This window comes from Phyllostomus discolor, chromosome 10 (assembly GCF_004126475.2).
Source record: "Phyllostomus discolor isolate MPI-MPIP mPhyDis1 chromosome 10, mPhyDis1.pri.v3, whole genome shotgun sequence".
NCBI classification, from domain to species: Eukaryota; Metazoa; Chordata; class Mammalia; order Chiroptera; family Phyllostomidae; genus Phyllostomus; species Phyllostomus discolor.
This window is the reverse complement of record NC_040912.2, coordinates 69,507,456-69,532,040: the sequence shown is the minus strand read 5'-3', so window position 1 is coordinate 69,532,040 and position 24,585 is coordinate 69,507,456. Positions and strand designations below refer to the sequence as shown.

At 38.4% G+C, this 24,585-nt stretch overlaps 1 protein-coding gene across 4 annotated transcripts in view; it reads left to right on the top strand.

Moving 5' to 3' along the window:
• AASS (aminoadipate-semialdehyde synthase) overlaps window positions 1-23,269 on the top strand; it is a 66,106-nt gene extending 42,837 nt beyond the window's left edge. For all 4 annotated transcript variants that reach the window (XM_028525742.2, XM_036010854.1, XM_028525741.2 and 1 more), the window contains 7 exons: window positions 446-586; window positions 6,335-6,502; window positions 10,444-10,539; window positions 18,412-18,527; window positions 19,125-19,213; window positions 19,646-19,822; window positions 21,250-23,269. In XM_028525742.2, the coding sequence (XP_028381543.1) occupies window positions 446-586; window positions 6,335-6,502; window positions 10,444-10,539; window positions 18,412-18,527; window positions 19,125-19,213; window positions 19,646-19,822; window positions 21,250-21,368 (906 nt within the window). In that variant the 3' untranslated portion in view covers window positions 21,369-23,269. The remainder of the gene's footprint in view (window positions 1-445; window positions 587-6,334; window positions 6,503-10,443; window positions 10,540-18,411; window positions 18,528-19,124; window positions 19,214-19,645; window positions 19,823-21,249) is intronic.
• Window positions 23,270-24,585: the final 1,316 nt, after the last annotated feature.

The window sequence follows — 24,585 nt, the reverse complement described above, 5'->3', positions numbered from 1 at the left end:
GTAATAGCAATCTCTAAAAGGCTTTTTAAAAATTAGTTTACACAAAATATAACTGTGGTTTGCCCTGGCTGGCGTAGCTCAGTGGATTGAGCTCGGGCTGCGAACCACAGTGTCGCAGGTTCGATTCCCAGTCAGGGCACATTCCTGGGTTGCAGGCCATAACCCCCAGCAACCGCACATTGATGTTTCTCTCTCTCTCTATCTCCCTCCCTTCCCTCTCTAAAAATAAATAAATAAAATCTTAAAAAAAAAAGTAAAAAAAATATAACTGTGGTTTAATCATATGGTGTTTGTCTTTAAGGACATATTTTGGGAAGTCTTAGAAAGGAAAAACTGTTGCAAGTTTACCCCATGCCTATCATTACACTCAATTAATTACTTAGATACATTGTTCTCCCTAATTTATTGTTAACCCTCCCTAATTTATTGATTGTTTATTTTACAGATTGAATCTTACATTTCCTACTGTGGTGGGCTCCCAGCCCCTGAACATTCAGACAACCCTTTGAGATACAAGTTCAGCTGGAGTCCAGTGGGAGTTCTGATGAACATAATGCAGCCTGCCACCTACCTGCTCAATGGAAAGGTGAGGCATTCCCATCAAAGTTCTAGATGCAAATCTTCAGTAACCACCTGATACAGTACTGTGGTCCTCTAGGACTGGCTACACTGCCTATGCTCCACCCTCATTCTTTTGATGATTCCCAGTGTGCATTTTCTGTTCCATTTGGTCACCTCACCATTCCCAGCACGGCCTGTGCTCATTTTTCCTCTTCTTGTAAGTTGTTTCCGCATTTGGAAAACTCAGTTCTCAACTTCTCTGCATGTGTAAATACTGGTCATCTTGTGGCAAGCAATTTCTGAGTCCCTACTGTGTGCTGGCCTTGGGGCAAGTCTCCAAAGGTTGACTCCTGCAGGAAGTTCCTGACCTCAGAGAATTTGCAGCTGGAATGGGGGTGACTCTGGGAATGGAGGGTTTTGTGGGTCAGGGAAAGGATCTTTTATTTCCCCAGCTGCTGTGCACCAGAATGTAAGCATTCTCTGAGTTTAGTGCTATTTTCATCATTATAAAATGATGGAATATAAAATAAGGAAACTATGGATTAATAAAGCAAATGTTAAGATCATTCAGCTGGGGTTCAAACCCAAGTCTAACAAATCAAATTCCTTCTTTCCCCTTTTACCACTCGCCTCATGGCAGGAGAGACAGACGCTGGAATGACAGCTACTATCCCGTAGGGCAGTTCCAAGGTGTGCTGAAGTGCTACACACAGCAGATGAGAGGACAGTTGATTTGACCTTGGCACGAAGGTGCAGAGAAGAAAATCAACAGAGAAAAGACAATGTGCTTGACCTTGAAGGATAAGAAGCTGCCAGCCTGGCAGGTGGGCTGCCCCTCCTGACTGTGCTAAGCGGTGCCTTCATTTGATTCTTACAACAAGCCTGTCAGGTTTATAAGGCAGAAAACAGGCATAAGAAGCTTAGCTTACAGCCCACAGTTAGAGAGGTTGCAAATGAAACAGCCAGTGTCCACATCACATCAGACTGCCTTGTGGTTTATTTTCTTAGCCTAAGGAGAGCCTCAGACTTCGGAAAGAATGTGACTAGACTGAAGGATTCTCTTTACATTTTGTGATGAAATGACCTCCCTCTGTCATCTCTCCCTAGTCCTGGCCCTGCAGGGAGAGATGAGTTATGTGATCACATGTGTGTCTTAAAAGCATTATTCTGACAGGAGTATTATAAACTCTCACTGTATCTGTGAATCTAAATATATTTCATATACAAAAGGGAACAGTGAAAGTTTCTTCAGAAATGAGGTGGATGTTGTTACTAGCTGTGGTCTTCTGAGCCTATGGTGGAGAGCGTGGCTCACAGCCTTTCTGCTCATTGGAATCACCAGAGATGTTTACAAAATCCCAGTGTCTGGGCCCTGCTCACAGAGCCTCTGATTCACCTGAGTTGTGGGAGCCTTAAAAACTCCTGAAGTGATTCTAACGTGCTGCTGAATCTGAGAACTGACTTAGTGACCAGAGGACCACAGTTTCACTTAAGACCCTCCTAAACAGACAAGACGTTTAAATTTGTTGCTGGGAAGATACTCTCAACATGTTTCGGGATATGAAATGGGACCCCTGAGTTCTAGTCCAAGAGGTGGCATCCCAGACAATGTCACCAAAGGCCAGACAATTGTTAAGGTCCTCTGGGTGTCAGTCTCCTGATGTGTAATGTGAGCACCAATATTCCTCTAGTTCCCTAGTTCTGTGAATCATGAAGGTTTGGGCAAGAAACCCAGTCTGATGTTCTACCCACATCTTTTGCTAAAAAGCACACATCTTTTATCTGCCACAGCCTGTCTCCTGATGTCCCTTTTACCTCTGCTGTCCTGGAAAAGACATTGGCCTAACATGCCAATGCAGGAAAAAGTTTTGCTTCATTTTGGCAAAATGCTTATTTTCAAGAGGCCATGTAAGTGATAAAGATGGTAACAGTGAGAGGGTCAGCAGGGTGCAGCCCATAGGACAAGGGATTCGGTGTCCATTTGCCTGGCTTTGCTCTCTAGCTCTGCCCTCACCAGCCGGAAGCACGAGAGCAGTCTGTTTCTCTCTCTGAGCTTTGGGATCCATGTCTGGAGATTAACACCATGACTCCAGTCCTGCAGGGTTCCTGCTGTGGGCTCCAGGAGGTCACATAGACTATAGTCTGCTTAACAGCAGATTGTCAGGCATGTCGCAAGTCCCTAGCAAATATCAGTGACCTAAAAATATTGATGGTGAGGAGAGCTCAGGGAAAGCAGAAGTTTATATTCAGGCAGCAGAATTTGTATTTCTTGAAGTTTCGCCCTTTCATCCTAAGCTCCTTTTGTAAAAAGGTGCTTCTTTGCATTGCCCTGCCTCTGTGGAGACACGGAGAGAAAACATGTTGCTTTTCTCGGCTAAAATGATATATTTTCCACTTCCTGCTCAAGCTTCCTCTTGTGGATGCAGCTTTCCCTGACCACTTCTGCCCCGATTCACTATCCTTTTGTCTGAACTCCCACACTTTGTCTGTGTCTAAGAATTTTCCCGATGCTGTATTGTTCACTCAGTAATTCAAGTGCATCTGTCTGTCTCGCAACCCAGAAGCCTCCTTTGTGTTCGGGTCCCTCCATCCCCCTGTGACTGTGGAGCAGCCCTTACCTGATTCACAGAATCATAAAGGGGAGTCAGGGGTCCTCTGGCTTCTGCTTAAAGTGGAGCCTTAAACTTTTCCAACGATGTAGACAATGGCCTATGAATTAGGACATGTCTCCCTGCCCTACCGCCTTGCAATAATTTCCAGCCATTACTATTTCCAACTTCTAATTGTTTCTAATAATGCTTGATTTCCTTCCACATCTCTGGAGACAGGGACTGTGTCTTCTCTTAGTCCTGTCCCCTTTGTGAGTGATGGGACACTTTCCTATAATGGTGGCACCTGGGAATGACATGGCAGAGCCTCTCCATCACCTCTGTCACAGCTTTTACTTTTAAGCTACTGCCAGCTAAACAAATACTCTGAGTCAGGACCGTGCTTGCTCTGCAAACACAGCTTTGAGATAGGTTTTCTAGCCCTCAAGTTGGCCTGAAAGTCAAGTTTACCTTGAAGGCCACACCCAGCCCCTCCTTTGTAGGAAATTCAGTTTCAGTAAGTGTTGTTATAAAGTTGTATGTAAACTAAAACAAATGTTTTTGAAAAGAAAAAAGAAAAAAACAAGAGTTGCCACTGCTTTCCATTGCCTGCAACCATGCTTGCTGTAATGCTTAGACCTAAAACTGGCACAATCTAGAATGCTATAGCTTGTCAGTCAGTACCACCTTTAAGATATTGATCCAGAGCGAGGCACGAGTAAAGGTATAAATATGGTTTAGAAAAAATAACATGGACATTGGAGTCATGTGGACCTGAGTTCTTCTGTGCCTCTGGGTGACTCAGCCCCAGTTTTTACCTGTGAAAAATGGGTTATTGTGTGGGTTAAAGGTAAGGTTTATAAGGCACCTAACACACAGTGGGTTGTGAGTAAATGATTGTCTGTAAATTTCCTGTGTTATATTTTTTGTTAGTTTAACAATCAAGCTTATCATCAGCCCTCATTGGTTGGGAGACGTGTGTGTAAATGAAAGAGAATTGGACATAGAGCAGATAGCAAGAGCAGTGAGTAGTGAGCTACTGTTTCTGCCGGGAGACGGTCTTCTATGGGAGCATTGCCGAAGCAGAAAAAATGTCTATTCTCTGCCAAATAGATAAATCTGCCCTACCGTCTTCATCCAAGTCATTAATAAAATACTAAACAAGACAGGGCTTATTAACGAAGTGCATGCTATGCCACTAGAAATAAAACTCTGAGTTGATATCAAGTGGTAATGATTACCCAGTGCTTTTTGGGTCAAGTTGCTTCAGCAGCCTTCAATGTCACTAAAGGAGCATTACCATTCAGCTTACATTCCCATGTTTTGTTCACAAGGATCTCATAGTGGACTTTGGCACCGATTGATTTATTTCTGACTAGTTAACTGCTGGAGTATAGTGGTCTGTATTGAGTTTTTAAAAAAATTTCCATAGGTTATAGAAATGAGTAAGTGTGGAGGCCCTAAAGGTTAATAAGTACCTTTGTAATTGCTTTTCCTTTAAAATTTGTAATCCTGATAGAAGAAATTTGTTTTAAAGAAAGAGTGCAGAAATGGTTACTGTGCAGTCCGAGTTTCATAGGAACACTAAATAAAAAGCATTTCTCCCTTCCTTTAAATTCTCACTCCTGGAATTTTAGATGGTGTTGGGCATTCTGCAGAGTGAGCCTTTGAAATGGAGAGACCTGTGAGGCCTGCCTCTACAGTCAGCCTAGTGCATTTCCTTCTGGGGCTTCAGCTGTAGAGAGGCATGCATTTCCATTTTGTCAATCATACCAAGGCACATGCAGAGTCTGTCTGCAGATAAACTCTGAAATCCTTTAGGTTTAGCTGGAGATTCCTCAGGGTGAATCCCTCGGAATCCACCTGAAGGCACATTGATGGCTCCCAGGGGAGGGGTGTTGCTGTGCTGCTGTACACAGGTGAGCAGGGATTGTTTCCCGAGGGACAAGCAGGACAAAATCCAGTTCCACCAGAAGTCACACCCTCCCCTGGAATCTCAGCGCCATCTTCCGTTATCTCAAGGATGATCATATACTTCACCAGCTAAAACAAAAACTTAGTTCTTTAACCAAACGTTTTAACAAATGCTTCACTGCATTTGGAGTGTGTGCTAAGGGGAGGGATGTGGGTAAGAGGATTAATGAGAAATCAAAATAGCTTGGGAATCAGGGATTTAACTTCTTCCCAGCAGTAAGATTATGGGTAGCACTTTCTGGTTTCACTGTATGTTCACTGGGTTGCCTTTCTTGTGAGGGGTCACCTCTCCCATTCGTTGTCCCCAAAGTGCACTGTAGGTCGACTAGTCTAGGCTGGGTGGTCCTTATAACTGTGCCAGCACAGCTCCTGGCACTGCGCCTATGTTCAGGAAATGTTTGTTCAATGAATAAAGGGGTGAATGGAGGCAGGAACTGTATCGTATTCATCATTCTTTTCCCTCTGCAATGAGTGGGATCTGGGCACACAGATAGCTGGTCAGTAAATGCTAGCTGTGAGAATCCAAGTGCAAGGCTGGCGCCTGATGTGGACTCAGTGGTGGGGGAGGGTGGGGAGGGTGGGGGTGGGGGGTGGTATGAGTAAGAAAAAGAGCAGTGAGAATATTGCCATTGCTCTTTGAGCACAGAAGTCATTTAAATGATTGTTTGTTGGTTTTAGATGATTTTTTTTTAAAGCTCTACTGGGACATAATTCAGTTCCATCTTATCCAGGGGCAAGAAAAAATAGAGAAAACAAGATCTTAGTACAAAACTAAATGCTTAAGTCAGATTTTCAAGTTTGAGAGAAGAGGGGAAGGTAGTTGTGGTGAGGGTGGATTGGATAAAAGGAGTAATATATGTGCTAGCGGAATAAAACTAGGCTTTTGCTGGTATGCATACAATGGAGGACATGATATTGAAATAAAATGTTATAAATCTGAAATTTATATACTGTTATTTACCAATTGTTACCTCAAATTTAATAAAAATTAAAAAAATAACATAAAGCTTGGGAGCATGATAGCCTTGTGAATTATACTAGTGGAAAAGCTTGAGTATGGAATATTGATTAGTAGTTTCAGTAAAAAAAATTTTTTCCAAATCCTTTATTGCTTTCTTTTGAAAGTTGGATTTCTTTATTATGCAAATAACAGAGAAACCTAAGGGGAATACAGCATTGTAACCCCCGTGTGCCTTTTCAATGTTCCTCAGGTGGTGAACGTTGCCGGGGGCGTCTCCTTTCTTGATGCGGTCACTCCCATGGATTATTACCCTGGATTAAATTTGGAAGGCTATCCCAACAGAGACAGTACAAAATATGCTGAGGTTTATGGCATTCAGTCTGCTCACACTTTGTTGCGGGGGACACTGAGATATAAGGTAAGTGGCTGTATTTTAGATGAAACATGTGGCCTGTTTTGGTGTAAGTGATTATTTTTCTCAGTTTAAAACAATTAGGCCCTGGCCTGGTGGCTCAGTTGGTTAGAGTGTCCTTGTCACCTGCCCCCACCCTATCCCCTCTATACTCCCAGCTCCCTTACCTCAATGCACCAGAAATTTGCGGGTTTGATTCCTGATTTGGGCACATTCCTAGGTTGCGGCTCCCATCTCCGGTCTTGGTCAGGGTGCGTACAGGAGGTGATTGATCCTTGTTTCTCTCACATTGATGTTTCTCTCTCCCCCATTTCCTCTCTCCCTAAAAAGTAAATAAATAATTAATGAATATGATAGTCCAGGTTGGAGTCTGTTTCCTCAGGACTCTTGATTGGGAAACATTAGGAGACAACTCAAAATGACTTGAGCAAAAGGGAATTCTTGACTCATGAGCTGTGGGGACAGGCAGAGGACCAGCTTCCGTGTAATGAGCTTGGGGGAGGGGGTCAAGTGACCTCACTGGGACTTGGACCCTCTTCATTTCTCAGCTCTTCCTTCAAACAGTGGCTGCAATCCCAGGCTCCCACAGTGGCAGGATGGTCATAGCATCTCCAACCACTTAGGTTTTCATTCCAGTGAGAATGAAAAAGTGCATCTTCTTTGTAGGTAAAAATGTAGTTTTTTAACCCCTGAGATCAGTGGGTTAAAATGTGCCATCAGCTTTGCCCTCTGCTTCTGTCCCTAAAGCTGTAGATGTATTCAGCATCACATTTCTCAAAACAACATCTTTTTAACACAAAATGAGGTGTAGATTCCAGATGTATAAGTACAAATGTCAACTACACATTTATTAATCACAAAAGAGAAGTTACAAGTGTGATCAGATGAAGACAATCGGTGAAAGAGTCTCCCAGAGTGTTTATAGCAAATTAATACAAACTGAGTGGCTTAAAAGAACCAAAAAGTATTTTCTCATCATTTAGGAGCTCAGAAGTATGAAATCGAAGTTTGGGCAGGGTTGGCTCTTCGGGAAGCTTTTAGGGACAAACTGCCCCACGCCTGTGAGGCTTTCCATACCATGTTATTTCAAAGCACAACTCCGTCATACAGGACGTTTCCTGCCCCTTCCCTGGGTGAGGTGGGCACCAGGAGTCAGGCAGTACTGGCGGTGTTATGCACATGTGTGTGAAAGAGAGTAACTGAGAAAGTTAATGTAAGACCCAAGGTCATTTCCACGGTGCCAGCACAGGAAGACTGGCTTCTGGTTTGTCTGTTTCTCTATGTCAGACACCTATTTATTCTTAAAGAGATGACAACCACTATGTTTCTTACTCTTTAGAGCTCCTGTTTCATTTGCTGGCACTTAGCATTTATGGCCAGCATTTCTAGGTATATTTTCTGTGTATATTGCTTATCTCCTGAAATAGATTTTAAGCCCCTGGAGGGCAGGTATGTCCTGTTGTGAATGTGAGGTCCACAATGTCCAGGATTCAACTGAGCAAGTGTGGTGCTCCACACGCCTTTAGGCACAACAGGAAATCTAGTCTGAACTGAAGCCAAACCAGCCCCAGCTCGGGCACATTTCTCAGTTGTTTCTTCAGTTTTTTTCTAAGAATATAAGTAGGAACTTTTGGGGTTACTACTGCAGGTCTGCAGGAATTAGGATGTTATGCTAGCTTTATCTATAGTCTCTAAAATCTTTCAGCTAGAAACAGAGGATTTTTAAGATATTTAAGAATTGAACCAAGCACTCGAGTGTATGGCTGAGAGCCATAGAACCCTGAACCCTGAAGGATGAAATGTGTCACGGTGTTCAGACCCATGAGGGCCACCATCCTGACCAATGTCAGCAATGCTTTCACAGCCTGGCTATTCTTTCCAGTATTAGAGATGAGACACTATCATCCCAGTGTGACAGGGACACACTTGGTTACTCTCCTGTACCTGCCTGTCAACTCATTGTTCTTGCAGACTCAGCTTGGGATCTTAACTCCTTCTCTTTGAGTCCCCTCCCCACATCTATGTGAGTGTCCCCTCCTCTGAGCTCCCATAGCCCTGTGTTTACCTCTGTCACAGCACCTGTGATGTTCTACTGCAGTGTGGTCAACCCTGGTCATGCAGCTTTGCTCACTATGTGCCGGGCAGTTTTTTCATTTGACTTAACCTGACTTTTCTACTGCCTGCAGTTTCCTCATGGGTGAGGACTGCATTTTTCATCTCTGTGCACAAGTCTGACACATGGCAGCTATTTGCTCAGTGCTCATGAATGAATGAATATGTGCGATAAATTCACCTTTAGAGGTTAGCATAAAATATATTTCTCAGATTAAGAAATAGCTCAGAAAAGTCTCAGTATTTGATATGCTAGATGAAGGAACTGCTGCCACCGATCAGATTCAAGAAGCAAGCTTGTGGTTTGCTTTTTTGTTTCTCCTCTTTGAAATATATTTGCATTGGATTAAGCCACATAAATGTGAATTGTTTTACTAGTAACCTTTGAGCAGTTTGAATCACATAACCTTTAAGAAAGTGAAAATTACTAGTTGGTCACACATTAAATGGTGAACTATCCTATGACCACAGAAACTCATGTATTAATACATTTCTTCTTAAAATAATTTTACATGTTTTTCTTTCTCTTTCTGCTCTATGTCTTCTACCTCTTTTGGTCTTTCTCTGTCTCTGTAATTTCAGCAGATACAAAGTCCCTTATTTTGCCCTCCTCACCCAATTTGCTCACAGGAGAACCTACCCTTACGGTCTTCAATCACTACATCATCATTCGGAATCTATTCATTCAGTCATTTGCTCTCTTTATGTTTACTGGAATGATGGATAATTGGGCAAGGGCATGGATATAAAGGACACACACACACACACACTTTCTATACTTACAGCCTGATAGCTGAATAGATTATTACAATTTGTGTCAAGTCCCATAATAGAAATATGTACAAAGTGCTACTGGAATACAGAGAAAAAGGCAGTGTCCATTCCCATAGGGGGCTCAGTAGCTACACTGAGCTGGGTCTTACCAGGGAAGCAAACATTTCACTGGTGATGAACACTGGCTCCCATATTCCAGACACAGGGACAGCACGCTCGGAGGCCCAGGGCTCTGGCAGAGCACAGCATGCTTGCAGAATGGTAAGTGGTGGAGATGAGGATGAGTGAGTCAGGCTGGGGGCGTATTGGGATGGGTTTATATAATATGCCAAGGACTTCAGACTTGTCCTATTGACAATGAAGAATACATGACTAATTTTTATTACATTTATGAAATTTTAGAAAAGCCTTTCTGATCTACCTTTTCCTTTCTTGCTCTCTACATGCATTAGAATAGTGGCTCTTAATCACTGGGATGGATTGTGTGCTTTTGGGGGCTATTCTTACAAGATTCTGCTTCCATTATGAGAAAGAACAACTGCTCTATTGAATGCTGCCTGCTGAATTGAAAGCATATGAGAAAAATGAAACTTGCCCCTATGCTGCCAGAAAATACCACTCGATGAACCCAGAAACAGAAATAAAGAGCCACGTTTCACAGGGTGTCTTATGTAAACCAGTGGAATTGTTGTGACACTATTGATTTTGTTTTGAACTTGAAGGAGGTTTTATTCACAGAAGCAATGCAAATAAATCTTTCAGCCTGTTTTCTAAACAACTTATAAAGATAGACCTCTCTTTCCAAACAAAACAAAACAAAACAAAACAAAACATTCTGCTAGACAAAGAACACATATGAATGACCCATGGACATGGACAACAGTGTGGGAATTGACTATGGGAGTTGGGGTTGGGGTGGGCAGTGGAGGGCAAAGAGGAAGAAATTAGGACAAGTGTAATAGAATAACAATAAAAGTGATTTAATAAAAAAAGAAAAAAAACAAAAATATTTTTCTTTGAAGAGAAAATTTTAGTATACTGCTTAATTTTTCTCATTCCAGGGATATGCCAAAGCCTTGAATGGATTTGTAAAGTTGGGTCTTATAAACAGAGATGCATTTCCCGCCCTTCGGCCCGAGGCCAAGCCCCTCACCTGGGTGAGTGACCCCAGAATTACACATTGTCTGCTGCTCTGCAGAAATGTCATTCGGGTTTGGATTTTGGTTTGGACCAGTGAAAGAACCCATTCTGCAGCTGCACACAGGAAGATAAACCTTAGTCCCAAGTCCCCTTTCCCTTCCCTGTGTGGGAGGATGGAGAGAACATGGAGGCTGGCTCCCCGGACCTATTCTCTCAACAACTTCTACCACTTGATGGCTCCCTCAGCCTCAGGAATGGACTTGCTTTCTACACCCGTCTCTGTCTCTGCTACTGGCCCATGTGGTGACCCAGCGAGAGGAGTTAGGTTTGGGCCTCCTGAGACTGGTAACACAGGACAGCTGCTGGTGATATCACAGAACTGGGTTCCTAATCTGTAGATCCCATCAGTTCTTTCATTCGGCCATCTGTAACCATGAGTAATTTGAGTTTTCAGTTTCTGAGTTCATCCTCCTATCTGTGTTGTATTAGTATCCTAGAGGCTCAGGGTTGGAACGGACTTGGGAGTCTGGGAGCTAAATGTAAAGTAGATCTTCCACTATCTGCTAGAAATTAACTTGCTATTAGCTGGTCATACAACTTAAATTAATGTGCCCACATTCCAATGGAAAATGTCAGAAATTTATCACAGGGAGAAAAAAAAAATCAATATTGCTAATCCCAATTAGTTTCCCAAAGAAACTTTGGTTTTCTTGCTAGTGAGTTGCTTTATAATTCAGTTTTTATTTTCTGAAAGATTTTGCAGTCCAGATTTTACCTTCTATAAATATACTTGTTAGACAGAAGTGAATAAGTATCTATAGGCTGAACCTTGGGGTGAGGCAGCTGCATTGGAATGGCTGGTAGAGGGCTTCTTATGGCTGGCCCTTGTATCTTAGTGGTTACCACATAGAATAGTGGTTTGCAAACCTTTTTTGTTTTAAAGACTGATTGAAAATGTATTAGACTTTATGGGCCATTTTGTGTAAGACCACTCAAGTCTGCCATAGACAATACATAAAGAAATGAGCAACTTCCAATAAAACTTTTTATTTGCAAAGCCATGTGGTAAACTCAATTTGACCTGTAAACCAGCTTGATTATCCTTTAATTGAGTATAACTTTTTCCTTGGGAGCCTGGAAAAAGTCTTGTTTACAAAGCAGAAAAAGCTATGACCACTGTTTTAACTTTTTTCCTTTGAGGTTTTTTAAAAATTAAATTTATTTGGATGACACTGGTCACTATGGTTATATACATTTCAAGTGTATGTTTCTGTGATACATGACCTGTATATTGCCTTGTGTGCTCACCACCCAAAGTCAAATCATCTTCAGTCATCTTGATTTGGTCCCCTTTACTCTTTACCATGCCCTTTCCTTTGGTAACAACCATACTGTTGCCTGTGTCTGTGACTTTCAGTTTTATCTCCCACATACGAGTAAAATCATGTTTCTTAGTTTTTTTTTCTAACTTATGTTGATTAGCATAATATTCTCAAGATCTATCCATGTTATTGCAAATGGCAGTATTTCACCTTTTTATGACTGAGTAGTATTCCATAATATAAGTGTACCATATCATATTAATCTAATCTTCTATTGAGGACATGTGGGTTGTTTCCATGTCTTGGCCAATGTGAATAATGTTGCAAAACATAGGGGTGCATATATCTTTGCAAATACATGTCTTTGAGTTTTTTGTGTAGATGCCCAGAAGAAAGATTGTGAGGTCCTATGATAAGCCTATTCTTAATTTTTTCAGGAACTGCCATATATTTTCCATGTTGGCTGTACTAGTTTACATTCCCACCAGCAGGGAGTGAGGGTTCCTTTTTATCCACAACATTTCTAACACTTGTTATTACCTGTATAGTTGATGGTAACAATTCTAATAGGTATGAAGTGGTATCTCATTGTTTTGATTTGCATTTTCCCTATTAGCCAGCAATGCTGAACATTTTTTTCATATGTTCATTGACTGTTTGTATGTCCTCTTGGGAAAGGTGTCTCATTCAGGTCCTCTGCCCATTTTTTAATTGGATTGTTTGTTTGTTTGGTGTCAGTTATGATGAGTTTGTTATTTTGAATATTAATACCTTGTTGGAGTTGTTGTTTGCAAATATCATCTCCCATTTTGTTGGTTACATTTTTTTTTGTTGGTGGTTTCCTTTGCTGTGCAGAAATTTTTCATTTAATATTGTCCCATTCATTTATTTTTGCCATTACTTTTGCCTTTCGGGTCAAATTCATAAAATGTTCTCTACAACCAAGGTCCATATGTTTAGTGCCTATTTTTTCTATGCAGTGTACTGTTTCAGATCTTATATTTTGGTATTTCATCCATTTTGAATTAATTTTTATACACAGAGTCAAATGGTAATCTTGTTTCATTCTTTTGCATGTAGCTTTCCAGTTTTCCCAGCACCATTTATTGAAAATGCTTCCTTATCTCCCCATTGTTAGTTTTTGGCTCCTTTGTCAAAAGTTATTGCCCATACACTTAAGGTTTTCTTTCTTAGCTCTCAGTTTTATTCCATTGGTCAGTGTGTCTATTTTTCTTCTGTAAATTCAATGCTGTTTTGATTATTGTTGCTCTGTAGTATAATTTTTAGGCAGGCAGTATAATATCTTCAGTGTCATTCTTTTTTTCTTAGGATTGGTTTGGCTATTTGAGGTCATTTATGGTTCCAAATGAATCTGATAATTTTTTGTTCTATTTCTTTAAAAAAATGACATAGGGATTTTGATGGCTATTGCATCAAATCTGTATATTGCTTTGGGTAACATAGCCATTTTAACTATGTTGATTCTTTCACATAATGAACACAAAATATCTTTCCATTTCATTGTGTCTTTTTAAATCTCTTTTAATAACTTTTTGTAGTTTTCAGTGTATAGGCCATTCATATCCTTTGGTAAGTTTATTGCTAGGTATTTTATTTTTATGGCTGCAATTGCAAAAGTAATTATTTTTAATTTATTTTTCAGAAGTTCCATTGTTAGTATATAGGAAAACAGTGAATTTTGTATATTGATTTCACATCCTGCAACTTTATTGTGTTTGTTTATTTCTAATTGTTTTTTGGTGGAGTCTTTAGGGTTTTCTATGTACAGAATCATGTACTCTGCTAAAAGTAACACTTTTACCTCTCCCATCTCAATTTGGGTAATTTTTATTTGTTTTTCTTGCCTTATTGCTCTGGCTATGACTTTGAGAACTGTGTTGAATAAAAGTGATGAGAACAGTCATCCTCGTCTTGTTCTTGATTTTAGAGGAAAAACTTTCAGTTTTTTTGCCATTGAGTATGATACTGGCTGAAGGTTTGTTACATACAGCCTTTACTATGTTGAGGTTCTTTCTTTCCATACCCATTTTATTGGGTGTTTTAATCATAAATAAATGTTTTATCTGTACTACATTGATTGATTCACGTATATTGAACCATCTCATGTTCCTGGAATGAACCCCACTTGATCATGATGTATTATGTTTGCCTGTATTATTGTATTCAATTTGCTAGTATTTTCCTTAGGATTTTTGCATCTGTATTCAAAAGAGATACTTAAGTATAGTTTTTTTTTTAATCTTTTTTGTTCTCTTTGCCATGTTTTGTATTAGGGTTATGTTGGCCTCATAAAATGTGTTAGGAAGGATTGTATCCTCAGTTTTTTGGAATAATTTGAGAAGGATAGGTTTTAAATATTCTTTTAGTGTTTGGTAGAATTCACTGGTGAAGCCATCTGGTCCTGGGCTTTTAGTTTGGGGACGTTTTTGATGGTTGTTTCAATTTCCTCACTGTTTATTACTCTATTTAGATTTTCTAATTCTTCATGATCAATCTAGGAAGTTTATATATTTTTAGGACCTTATTTAATTTTTGTAGGTTGAATTTGGTCACATATAGTCTCTCATAGTGTTTTAGTTTAATTCTTTGTATATTTGTGATGTCTGTGGTAACTTCTCTTCATTTCTGTTTTTGTTTATGACTATTTTTTCTTTTTCTTTTAGTGAGTCTAGCCAGGGGTTTGTAAATTTTATTAACCTTTTAATATTTAAAAAGAACCAGCTCTTTGTTCTATTAACTTATTGTATAGTCCTTTTGTTTTCTATTTTATTCAATTCTGCACTTAAATAATAAATTAATTTTCATTAATTCTTTTCTTCTGCTGACTTTGAGTTGCTTTTGTTCTCCCTTTTCCAGTTCTTTAAGATGTAATATTAGGTTGTTTACTTGGGAGTTCTCTTGTTTCTTGAGATAGGCTTGTAATGATATAAACTTCCTTCCTATTACTGCTTTTGCTACATTTCAGAAGTTTAGATATATTGTATTGTCATTTTCATTTTTTTCTATCTTTTGAGCTCACTTGTTATTTCTTTTTGGTCCATCATTTTTTAGTAGGGTGTTCTTTAATTTCCATATATTGGTGGGTTTATTTATATTCTTTTTGCAGTTGACTTTTTATATCAAAGCATGTGGTCAGAGAATATGCTTGGTATATTTTCAATTTTCTTAAATTTATTGAAGCTACTTTTTTGACTCAATGCATGGTCTATCCTTGAGAATGTTATATGTTCACTAGAGAAGAATGTATAATCTGATGTTCTGGGATAAAATGTTCTGTCGATGTCAATTATGTACATTTGATCTGGTGTGTGAATTAAGGCTGATATTTATTTATTGATATTCTGTTTGGATGATCTATCTAGGGCTGTCAATGGAGTATTAAGGTCCCCAATTGTCATTATGTTCTTATATTTATCTCCCTTTAGTTCTGTTAGTAGTTGCCTTATGTATTTTGGTGCTTCCTGATTGGGTGCATATATTAAGAAGTGTTATGTCTTCTTGACGTAGTGGTCTTTTTATCATTATAAAATGTCCATATTTGTCTCTTGTTACCTTTATCTTGAAATCTATTTTTACCTGCTTTTCTGTGGATGTTATGTGCTTGGAGAGTCATTTTTCCACCCTTTCTCTTTGAGTCTAACTTTATCTTTGCAGCTAAGTTGTATCTCCTGAAGGCATAATATGTTTGGGTTTGTTTTTTGATCCATTTTGCTACCCTGTATCTCTTTATTGGTGAATTGCGTATATTTACATTTTGGGTAATTATTGAAGTGTGAGGATTTCGTATAGCCATTTTATCTTTTGTTTTCTGGTAGCTCTGTGCCTCAGTTGATTCTTTCACTTTGTATTTCCATCTGTTGTTGTTGTGTTGGTGGTATTGCATATTTCCTCTTTTTTAAGGCAATTTGTCTCACTTTTGGGTTTTTGTGTGTGGTTACAATTAGGTTTATAAAAAAGAAATTTGCACAGATAACAGGAGTTTTTTTTTTCTTTTCAATGCATCTGATCTCCATCCTCCCTTGCAAATTCAGACTTTTACCCTTCCCCCTTTTATGCTTTTGTTGTCACACATTATTCTGTTTTGTGCTGTTTGTTGTTGATCTTACTCATATTTTTGTTACCTTTTGTTCTTTGTTTTCAGGAGAATAACCTAAGTGTTTCCCACAGTGAAGGTCTTCTGGTGATAAATTCTCTCAGCTTCTGTATGTCTAGAAAGTCATTTATTTCTCCTTCATATCTAAAGGATAACTTTGCTGAATATATTATTCTTAGATGGTAATTTCTCTCTTTCAGCAGTTTGAATATTTGGTTCTACTCCCTTATGGCTTGTAAACTTTCTGCTGAGAAGTCATGTGATAACATAATGGGCATTCCTTTATAGATTATTTTCTTCTTTTCCCTGGTTGCCTTGAGAATTCTTTTTTTGTCATTAATTATTTTACAGTTTTAATACAATGTACCTTGAAGAGGGCCTCTTTGGATTAAAGTAACTAGGTGTTCCATTTGCTTCTTGGATTTCAAAATCTGTCACTTTCCATAAGTTTGGGAACGTTGCATTATCTATTTGTTTGAATAAGGTGTTTGTTCCTTCTCCCTCTTTTCTTTTTTTGGTATGCCTATTATTCTTATATTGTGTTTTCTGATGGAGTCGGTTATTTTAGAAGCTGTTTCATTTTTTTAATGCTCAAGTCTCTCTATTTTTTTCCTCTGCATCATTTTTAGATTCCTATCTTTGATATTGCTAATTATTTCCTCCAGCTATTTCCTAGCAGGTTGATTCTTGATCTCTTTTATTGGATTTTTCATTTCCAGAATTTCTTTTGGTTTATTTTTAAAGTTTCAGTCTCTTTGGTAAAGTACTTATTTTGTTTATTAATTTTTTGAGTGCATTAAATTGCCTGTCTGGCCCTGGCTGGCGTAGCTCAGAGGACTGAGCATGGGCCTGCAAACCAAAGGTTTGCCAGTTTGATTCCCAGTCAGGGCACATACCTGGGTTGTGGGCCAAACCCCTGGTTGGGGGCATGTGAGGGGCAGCCACACATTTATTTTTCCCTCCCTCTCTTTTTCCTTTCCTTCCCCTCTCTCTAAAAAATAAATAAATAAAATCTTTTTTAAAATTCCCTATATGTATTCTGTCAAATATCATCAATTATTTTCAGAACTGCAATCTTGAATTCTGTGTTATTTATATCACATATTTCTATGTGTTTAGGTATGTTTTCTGGAGGTTCATTTTCTTTCTTAGCTACCTCACTACCTTGGCTATTTCTTGGTATTTGATGGGTTCCTTCTCTGCCTAAACATCTGTATATAAGTGGTACTTCTTTAGAAGATTAAAACAAAGAGGTCTTTTTATACTTTTTCAGTAGGTGGTGCTGAATCACAAGATTTTTAACTCTGTGAAATCCCAGTGCATCCTTGTAGCTAGATGCTGCCATCACTGTAGCTACAATGCATGTGTGTGGTTTGGACTGGGGAAACCAACCAGCTTCCTTGTTTTTTTGCCCTCTTGGTAATAGTGTCCTTGGACATCTTGGGGTCCCCCTGTGCCCCAGCCCTGAAACTGTTCACAGTTGCACCCTTTGCCCACAGAAAAAAAATATGATCTGTAGTACAATTTCTCAGGTTTGCAGATAATTGCTCACAACCTGACACCACGGGAAAAGGGAGGCAAGCTCTGAGAGGCTATGGGGGTGGAAGGGTGTAGTGGCTTTGTTTCTTTGTGTGGAATGCTGACCACCTGACAGATGCACTTCCATACTGTGTCCTTGCCTAAGTCTCTGGGCTCAGTGGCAGCTTGTGCTGCTTGCACTTGTAGGAGTGCCAATGAGATCTCTTTGCTTGTCCCAGCTGAAGGGAATGCTAGCCATAACCAGATTTCTTCCCTGGCTATAGGGCTGCATCAGTGGATCATCTCAGCCCTGCTTACCTCCCCTTTTCGTTCTTACTTGCTTACTTTTAGATGTTTTAATGTCCAGATGTCTCAGCCGTGTTTATGGGTCGAGCAGAGAATACTTTGTTAAGTTATAGCTGTTCAAGTTGTTGAAACTTCAAGAGGAGAGACTGACGGGATCTCTCATGCTGCCATTCTTTCTGATGTGACTCCTAAGTTTTCCTTTTGAGATTTTATTGTCTGCAAGGTCTTTCTCATCTCTTGAACCTACAAAAGAACTCTGGTTGCTGCTAGCAACCACAGCAATCAGCCCCTTCCACTTTTTCCTGGCTAAAATGGACTGCTGGAGGGTAAGGGAGAATGGGTGAAAAAGTGATACAGAACAAAGGCAGAAAGTGTGATGTTAATATGATACCATCTGTTTAGTATTGATTTAATGTTATGGCCCATTTTTATTGCTGAAATATTATTCTGGAATATCATGTATTTATTGATATGTAAATGTGCAGACACATGTGTATGCATATGTATGAGTTATAATTTATAGTCTTCTAATTCACCGTCCATTTGAGGTCCAATGTCTGAATAAAAACTTTCTCAACTTACTTATTTTATTACGAACTTAGAATTTTTATTTTCATTTTTCTAACCAGAAAGAGCTCCTTTGTGATCTAGTTGGAATTTCACCATCCTCCAAGCATGATGTGCTTAGGGAAGCTGTCCTTAAGAAACTAGGAGGAGATAGTACTCAGCTGGAGGCTGCTGAACGGTAGGCACCCACTCATCAGTTTAGAGCAAAATATTGTATCAATGATTGTTTAGTCCTTTTTCATCAAAGAAAGGTCAAAAATAGAACCAAGCATTTTACATCATCTTTTATTAATTTTCTACTCTATTGTTGTGGAGAGATTACCATATACCATGTTCATGTGGGGATGAAATAGAGAAATTCAATGGCAATTACAACTTGGGAAATACTTGAGATACTTTACTACTCAATTCCCAAGAAAGGTGGGTTTTTTTTTCTCCTGTAGGACATTCACCCAGTCTTTTTCCAGCCATTTTAAAACACTCATTCACATGACTGGCACATTTTGTTGGTATCCTTAATGCAGGAGAACTAACCTGTTGGTTAATCTCATTGGAACACTATGGAGTACTTTCCTGGAGAGTCAGGGGATGATTCTACCAGTTAAAACATCACTGTTGCTATTGTTATTTTACAATTGAGGAGGGTCTTATAACTTGAACTGTCATTTTGTTATTCTACCCTTGAAGAGTATATCCAAGGAATGTTCCCTTCTGCTTCCCAGGTGAGAACATGTACAGGACTTGAACTAATGCAGCCACCTCTTGTGCTTCTCAGGTTGGGATTACTTGGGGATGAACAAGTCCCTCGGGCAGAGTCTGTGGTGGATGCCCTTTCCAAGCATTTGGCTATGAAACTCTCCTATGGTAGGCTATGGGCTATTAAGAAAATGTCCCAGAAGAAAAAACATGAGATATTGTTAGTACAACTAGCAAATTAGATTGGAGGGCTGGAGCCAAGCAGTAGAGGTGGGGATGTATAATATGAGGGAGAGAACACTGGGTTATGTTTTCAGAGGGAAGAATGAAAGAACTGTCGATTAAGAATGAATTTGGGCCTGCATGTCTGTGGCCAGGCTGTCGTGATAGCAACTTGTATAGAAGGGCATGATTGGAGTTATAATTCCTTGAGTTTTTCAGTTGGTCTTTGAGCTAAAAAGCAGTATAGATCATTGCCTAAAGGGCTATATACAATGGGAGGGAAACTTGTGAAAGCAGAAAGGCAGCAGCAGGAGATGAAATAGGACGCTGGAGGTGTAATGATGATGACACTTTAAAACATCTGTTTATTTTTTTAAGGTCCTGGAGAGAAAGATATGATTGTGATGAGAGACAGTTTTGGAATCAGACATCCTTCTGGACATTTAGAAAATAAGACTATTGATCTTGTGGTTTATGGAGATGTGAATGGCTTTTCAGCCATGGCTAAAACTGTGGGGTTACCCACTGCTATGGCAGCCAAAATGTTGCTTGATGGTAAGTTCCTTTGTCCAAGTCATCGAGTGCCTGGACATCAAATAATTATTCTTGAGTATAACACTGGCATTCACTAGAAGTGAGCCATCTCTGTAGGAGTTGGGGGAGATAGAAGAGGGTATGGGGGAATAAATGGTGATAGAAAGAGACTTGAATGTGCAATACAATATACAGATGGTGTATTATAGAATTGTATACCCGAAACTGATATAATTTTATTAACCAATGTTATCCCAGTACATTTAATAAAAGAGAAAAATGAATAAATAAATAAAAGTGAGCCATCTCAGAAGATCCAGGTGCTAAAATGACTGGGACATTGATCACTCTGTGGTGAATAAAAGTCAAGGGCTTTAGAGTTAGACCTGCTCTGTGTCCCAGCTGAGTCACAAGACAGCTGAGTGATAAGATACAAGCTACTCAGCATCTCTGAGCCAGAGTTTTCTCATCATTAAATTGGGAAATGTCATCTCTAATTCATAAGGTTGTTGTGACACCGAAGTGAAATAATACATAAAGCTCCTGCCACACACATGTTAACTCCCTTTTCTTGTTTATTCATATTCTGGGGGTGGTAACACTGAAATAGCAGAGGGTATTCACTTCTAGATTTCAAAAAAGGAGACCATTTTTAATTCTGTTTTTGCCTGGAACACATTTTTTTTGAGACCACTTTTTATCAATCTTTATATCTCAGTATATTATCAGTACTCAGTAAATATTTTGAACCAAATTAATTCAAATTTCAACTCTCCACTCTTTCCTTGTGATTACATATATGTTTAAACAAGCATTACCTCTGAGTATAATACCCTATTTGGCCCTTGTGAAAGTGTGAGGAAAGTAGAAGACATCAAAGGATATTAATATTAAATAATAAGAAAACATATCTACATATCAGCTAATATCAAATTAAAACATATACTTAGTTACTGAGGAGCCAGAGTGGTGAAGTGATGTATGAAGAGGTCATCATGGCATTTAAGGAATGTGTCCAGACTTACTGTTACAGTGATCCTAGCAGATATATGTGCCCCAAAAAACATGGGTTTTAATTCATTCTGTTGGTGTTATGCTTTTAGATAAAATGACATTGGCAAAAGAAAAAAGCAGACCAGTTTTATTTACTTTACTTTCTTAATATACTTTATTGTCTAATTATCTTAGCAGGAGTTAATGCAGTTAAGTATAAAAATTGTGACCCTGTCCCTAAGGGCAGATTGTTTTGCTATATAAAATTAACCCCCCCTTTTTGCAGAGTATTGATTAAGTAATAATTTAGCGGGGGCATTGAACAGGTATTTTAAAGATGGTCAGGCCTCCAACAATGGATTGACTCTGAGTTTAGTGCTATGTAGAGACTTGCTGTAGAAATTAAGCTTTAATACCACCTTTAAAATGGCAACTATAAATTTATTTTCTTTCAGGTGAAATTCAAGCTAAAGGCCTGATTGGACCTTTTTCAAAGCAGATCTATGGACCAATACTGGAGCGAATTAAAGCAGAAGGCATTATTTATACAACACAGAGCACAGTCAAATCTTAATTAAGAATTATATTTTGTTTTTATCTTCCTATACAACACAGTTATGAACATTTGTGCCACAAACATATTTGCTACAGTACTATTTTCAAATATAAAACATGTGTTTTGATTAAGTCACTACAATGTGTTTTAAAAGATAAATCTTTTTTTCATGTGAAAATATTTGGAACAGAACATGCCAGTAATTACCAGAGAACTTTAATGTTCTATAATGTATTTTTTTATGTGTATGTAAGAATGATAATGATTGTGCTATTTGTTAATTTATTGTGCAACTGTTTTCCTACAAGAATATTTTTTACTATACTCAGCAGATGAAGTTTCATCTTTTTAGATGGGAAATATTTCCTCAACACCACAGAAATAGAAAGGATCATGAGAGACTCCTACAATCATATGCCAGCAAATTGAAAACCTAAAGGAAGTGGATAAATATTTAGAACCACCCACCCAAGACTGAATAATGAAGAAATAGAAAATCTGAATAGACTTGATTTCAAGTAATACAATTGAATCAGTCATTTTAAAATTTCCCAAAGACAAAGTCCAGGATCATATGGCTTTCCTGGTGAATTCTGTCAATAATCTAAGAGTTAACACCTATCTTTCTCAAATTATTCCAAAAAATTAGAGAGGAAGGAATACTTCCAAACTCATAGGACTAGACTGACAGTCCAGAAATAACCCTCACATTCATAGTTAACTGATCTTTGAAAAGGGTGCTAATACAATTTGCTAGATGAAATTAGTCTTTTCACCAAAGGGTGCCGGGACAACTGAATATTCATATGCAGAGGACTGAAGTGGGCCTTTATCTCACAGCACATACAAAAATTAAAGTGGACCAAAGGCTTAAATATAAAAGCAAACACTATAAGCTTTTAGGAAAAATTAGAAGTGTAAAAGTTTATGACCTTGGTTTTATGGCAATGGTTTCTTAAGTAAATGACAATAAAAGCACAAGCAACAAAAGAAAAAAATAGATAAATTGGACATCAATGGAATTAAAAACTCTTGTGCTTCCAAGTATACCATCAAATAAGCAAAAAGACAATCCACAGAATGAGAGAAAATTTTGCAAATCATATATCAGGAAAGGGAAGAACTTGTATTTAGAATACATAAACAACTACTATACTCCAATAAAAAGAGAAAGATCCTAATGTAAAAAAATTAACAAAGGATCTAAATTGACAGTTCTCCAAAGAAGATAAACAAAAGGCCAGTAAGTGCATAAAATGATGCTCAACATTATTAGCTGTCAGAGAAATGCAAATCAAATTCCTAATGAGATAGTACTTCATACTCATCAGGATAGTTATAATAAAAAAGACAAAAACAGTGCTGCTGAGGATGTAAAGAAATTGGAACTTTCATAAACTGCTATGGGAATGTAAAATGGTACAGCTGTTTGGGAAAATGGTTTAGCAAAAAGGTAAACATAGTTACCGTATCTATCCAGCCACTGTTAGGTATATACCCAAGAGAAATGAAAACATGTGTTTTTATGTAAAAACTTGTAAGCAAATGTTTATAGCATATTCATTCTAGCCGAAAATGAAAACAAGCCAAATGTTGGTCAACTAATAAATCCATAAACAAAATGTGACATATACATACAATGGAATATTATTTGGCAATAAAAATGTATAGATTAACAGTGGTTTAGGACTTCAGGTTTGCGGGATGAGTTGGAGTGACGGCCAGTGGGTTTAGGTTCCGTTTTGGGGTGATGGACATAGTGTGCAATTGATTGTGATAATGGTGGCATCTCTGAATATACTAAAAAAAAATCACTGAGTTGTATACTTTGTGTGAATTGTATGGGGTATGAATTAAATCTCAAGTTGTTACAAAAGAGAATCAATTACAAATAAAATTTTTTGGCTCCTTGGGAAAAATACTATATATAATTAATTATTTTTTTCATTTTCACCAATAACTTTATTGATTTGGATATTTTGAGTATGTCGGCTATCTCCTGCATGATATAACAGTGATTGTTCTCACTTGATGTCTCAATTTGATCACTATCAACTTCAACTACCCAACCATGGAGTATTGTCTAGGGAGAAATCTCCAGCATGAAACTTTGCAAACCCCTTTTGACATGTTCCATCAGTAAAAATGTTATGTATATAGACTCAATACCTGTTTGCTTTCATGGGCTGTGCTCATAACCTGGTATATAAAACTAATTCTTTTTTCTTACTGAATTTGTTAGAGTGACTTTGATTAATGAAACCAGAGGTTTTCAGTTGCAACTCAATAACATATGATCTGCATACTGAATTCTGCATTCACAGCCCAAAGTAAAGTCTTTTTCAGCCTGAATTTATGCCTCCTTTGCACTCTTCCACTTCCCTCACCTCATTCCTCTGGCAATTACCATACTGTTGTCTGTGTCTGTATGTTGTTATTATTATTTTTTTGCTCAATCCCTTCAACTTTTTCACCAAAGCCCCCAATCCTGTCCCCTCTGACAGCTGTCAATCTGTTCTATGTATCTAGGCTTCTGTTTTTATTTTGTTTGTTGGAATATTTGGTTCATTAGGTTCTACATATAAGTAAAATAATAAATTATTTGTCTTTCTCTGACTGGCTTAGTTCACTTAGCATAATACTCTCCAGGTCCATCCATGCTGTCACACAAGATTTTCTTCTTTTTTATGGCTGAGCAGTATCACATTGTGTAAATGTACCAAAGCATTCTTTTATCCACTCATCAACTGATGGACTCTTGGACAGTTTCCAAATCTTGGCTTTTGTAAATGACACTGCAGTGAACATAGGGGTGCATGTATTCCTTTGAATTAGTGTTTCAGTTTTCTTTGGATATATTCTCAGAAGTGGAGGAATCATTGGGTCATAAGACAATTCTATTTTTAATTTTTTAAGGAAACTCCGTACTGTTTTCCACAGTGGCTGCACAAATCTTTATTCCCAACAACAGTGCCCAAGCTTTCCCTTTTCTCCACATCCTTGCCAGCACCTATTGTTTGTTAATTTATTGATGACAGCCATTCTGATAGTTGTGAGGTGTCATCTCATTGTGGTTTTAATTTACATCTCTCAGATAATTAGTGATGTTGATGAGCATCTTTTTATAAGTCTAATCTCCATCTGTGTGTCCTCCTTGGAGAAGTGTCTATTCGCGCCCTTTGCCCATTTTTAAATTGGATTGTCTTCTTGCTGTTGAGTTGTGTAAGTTCTTTAT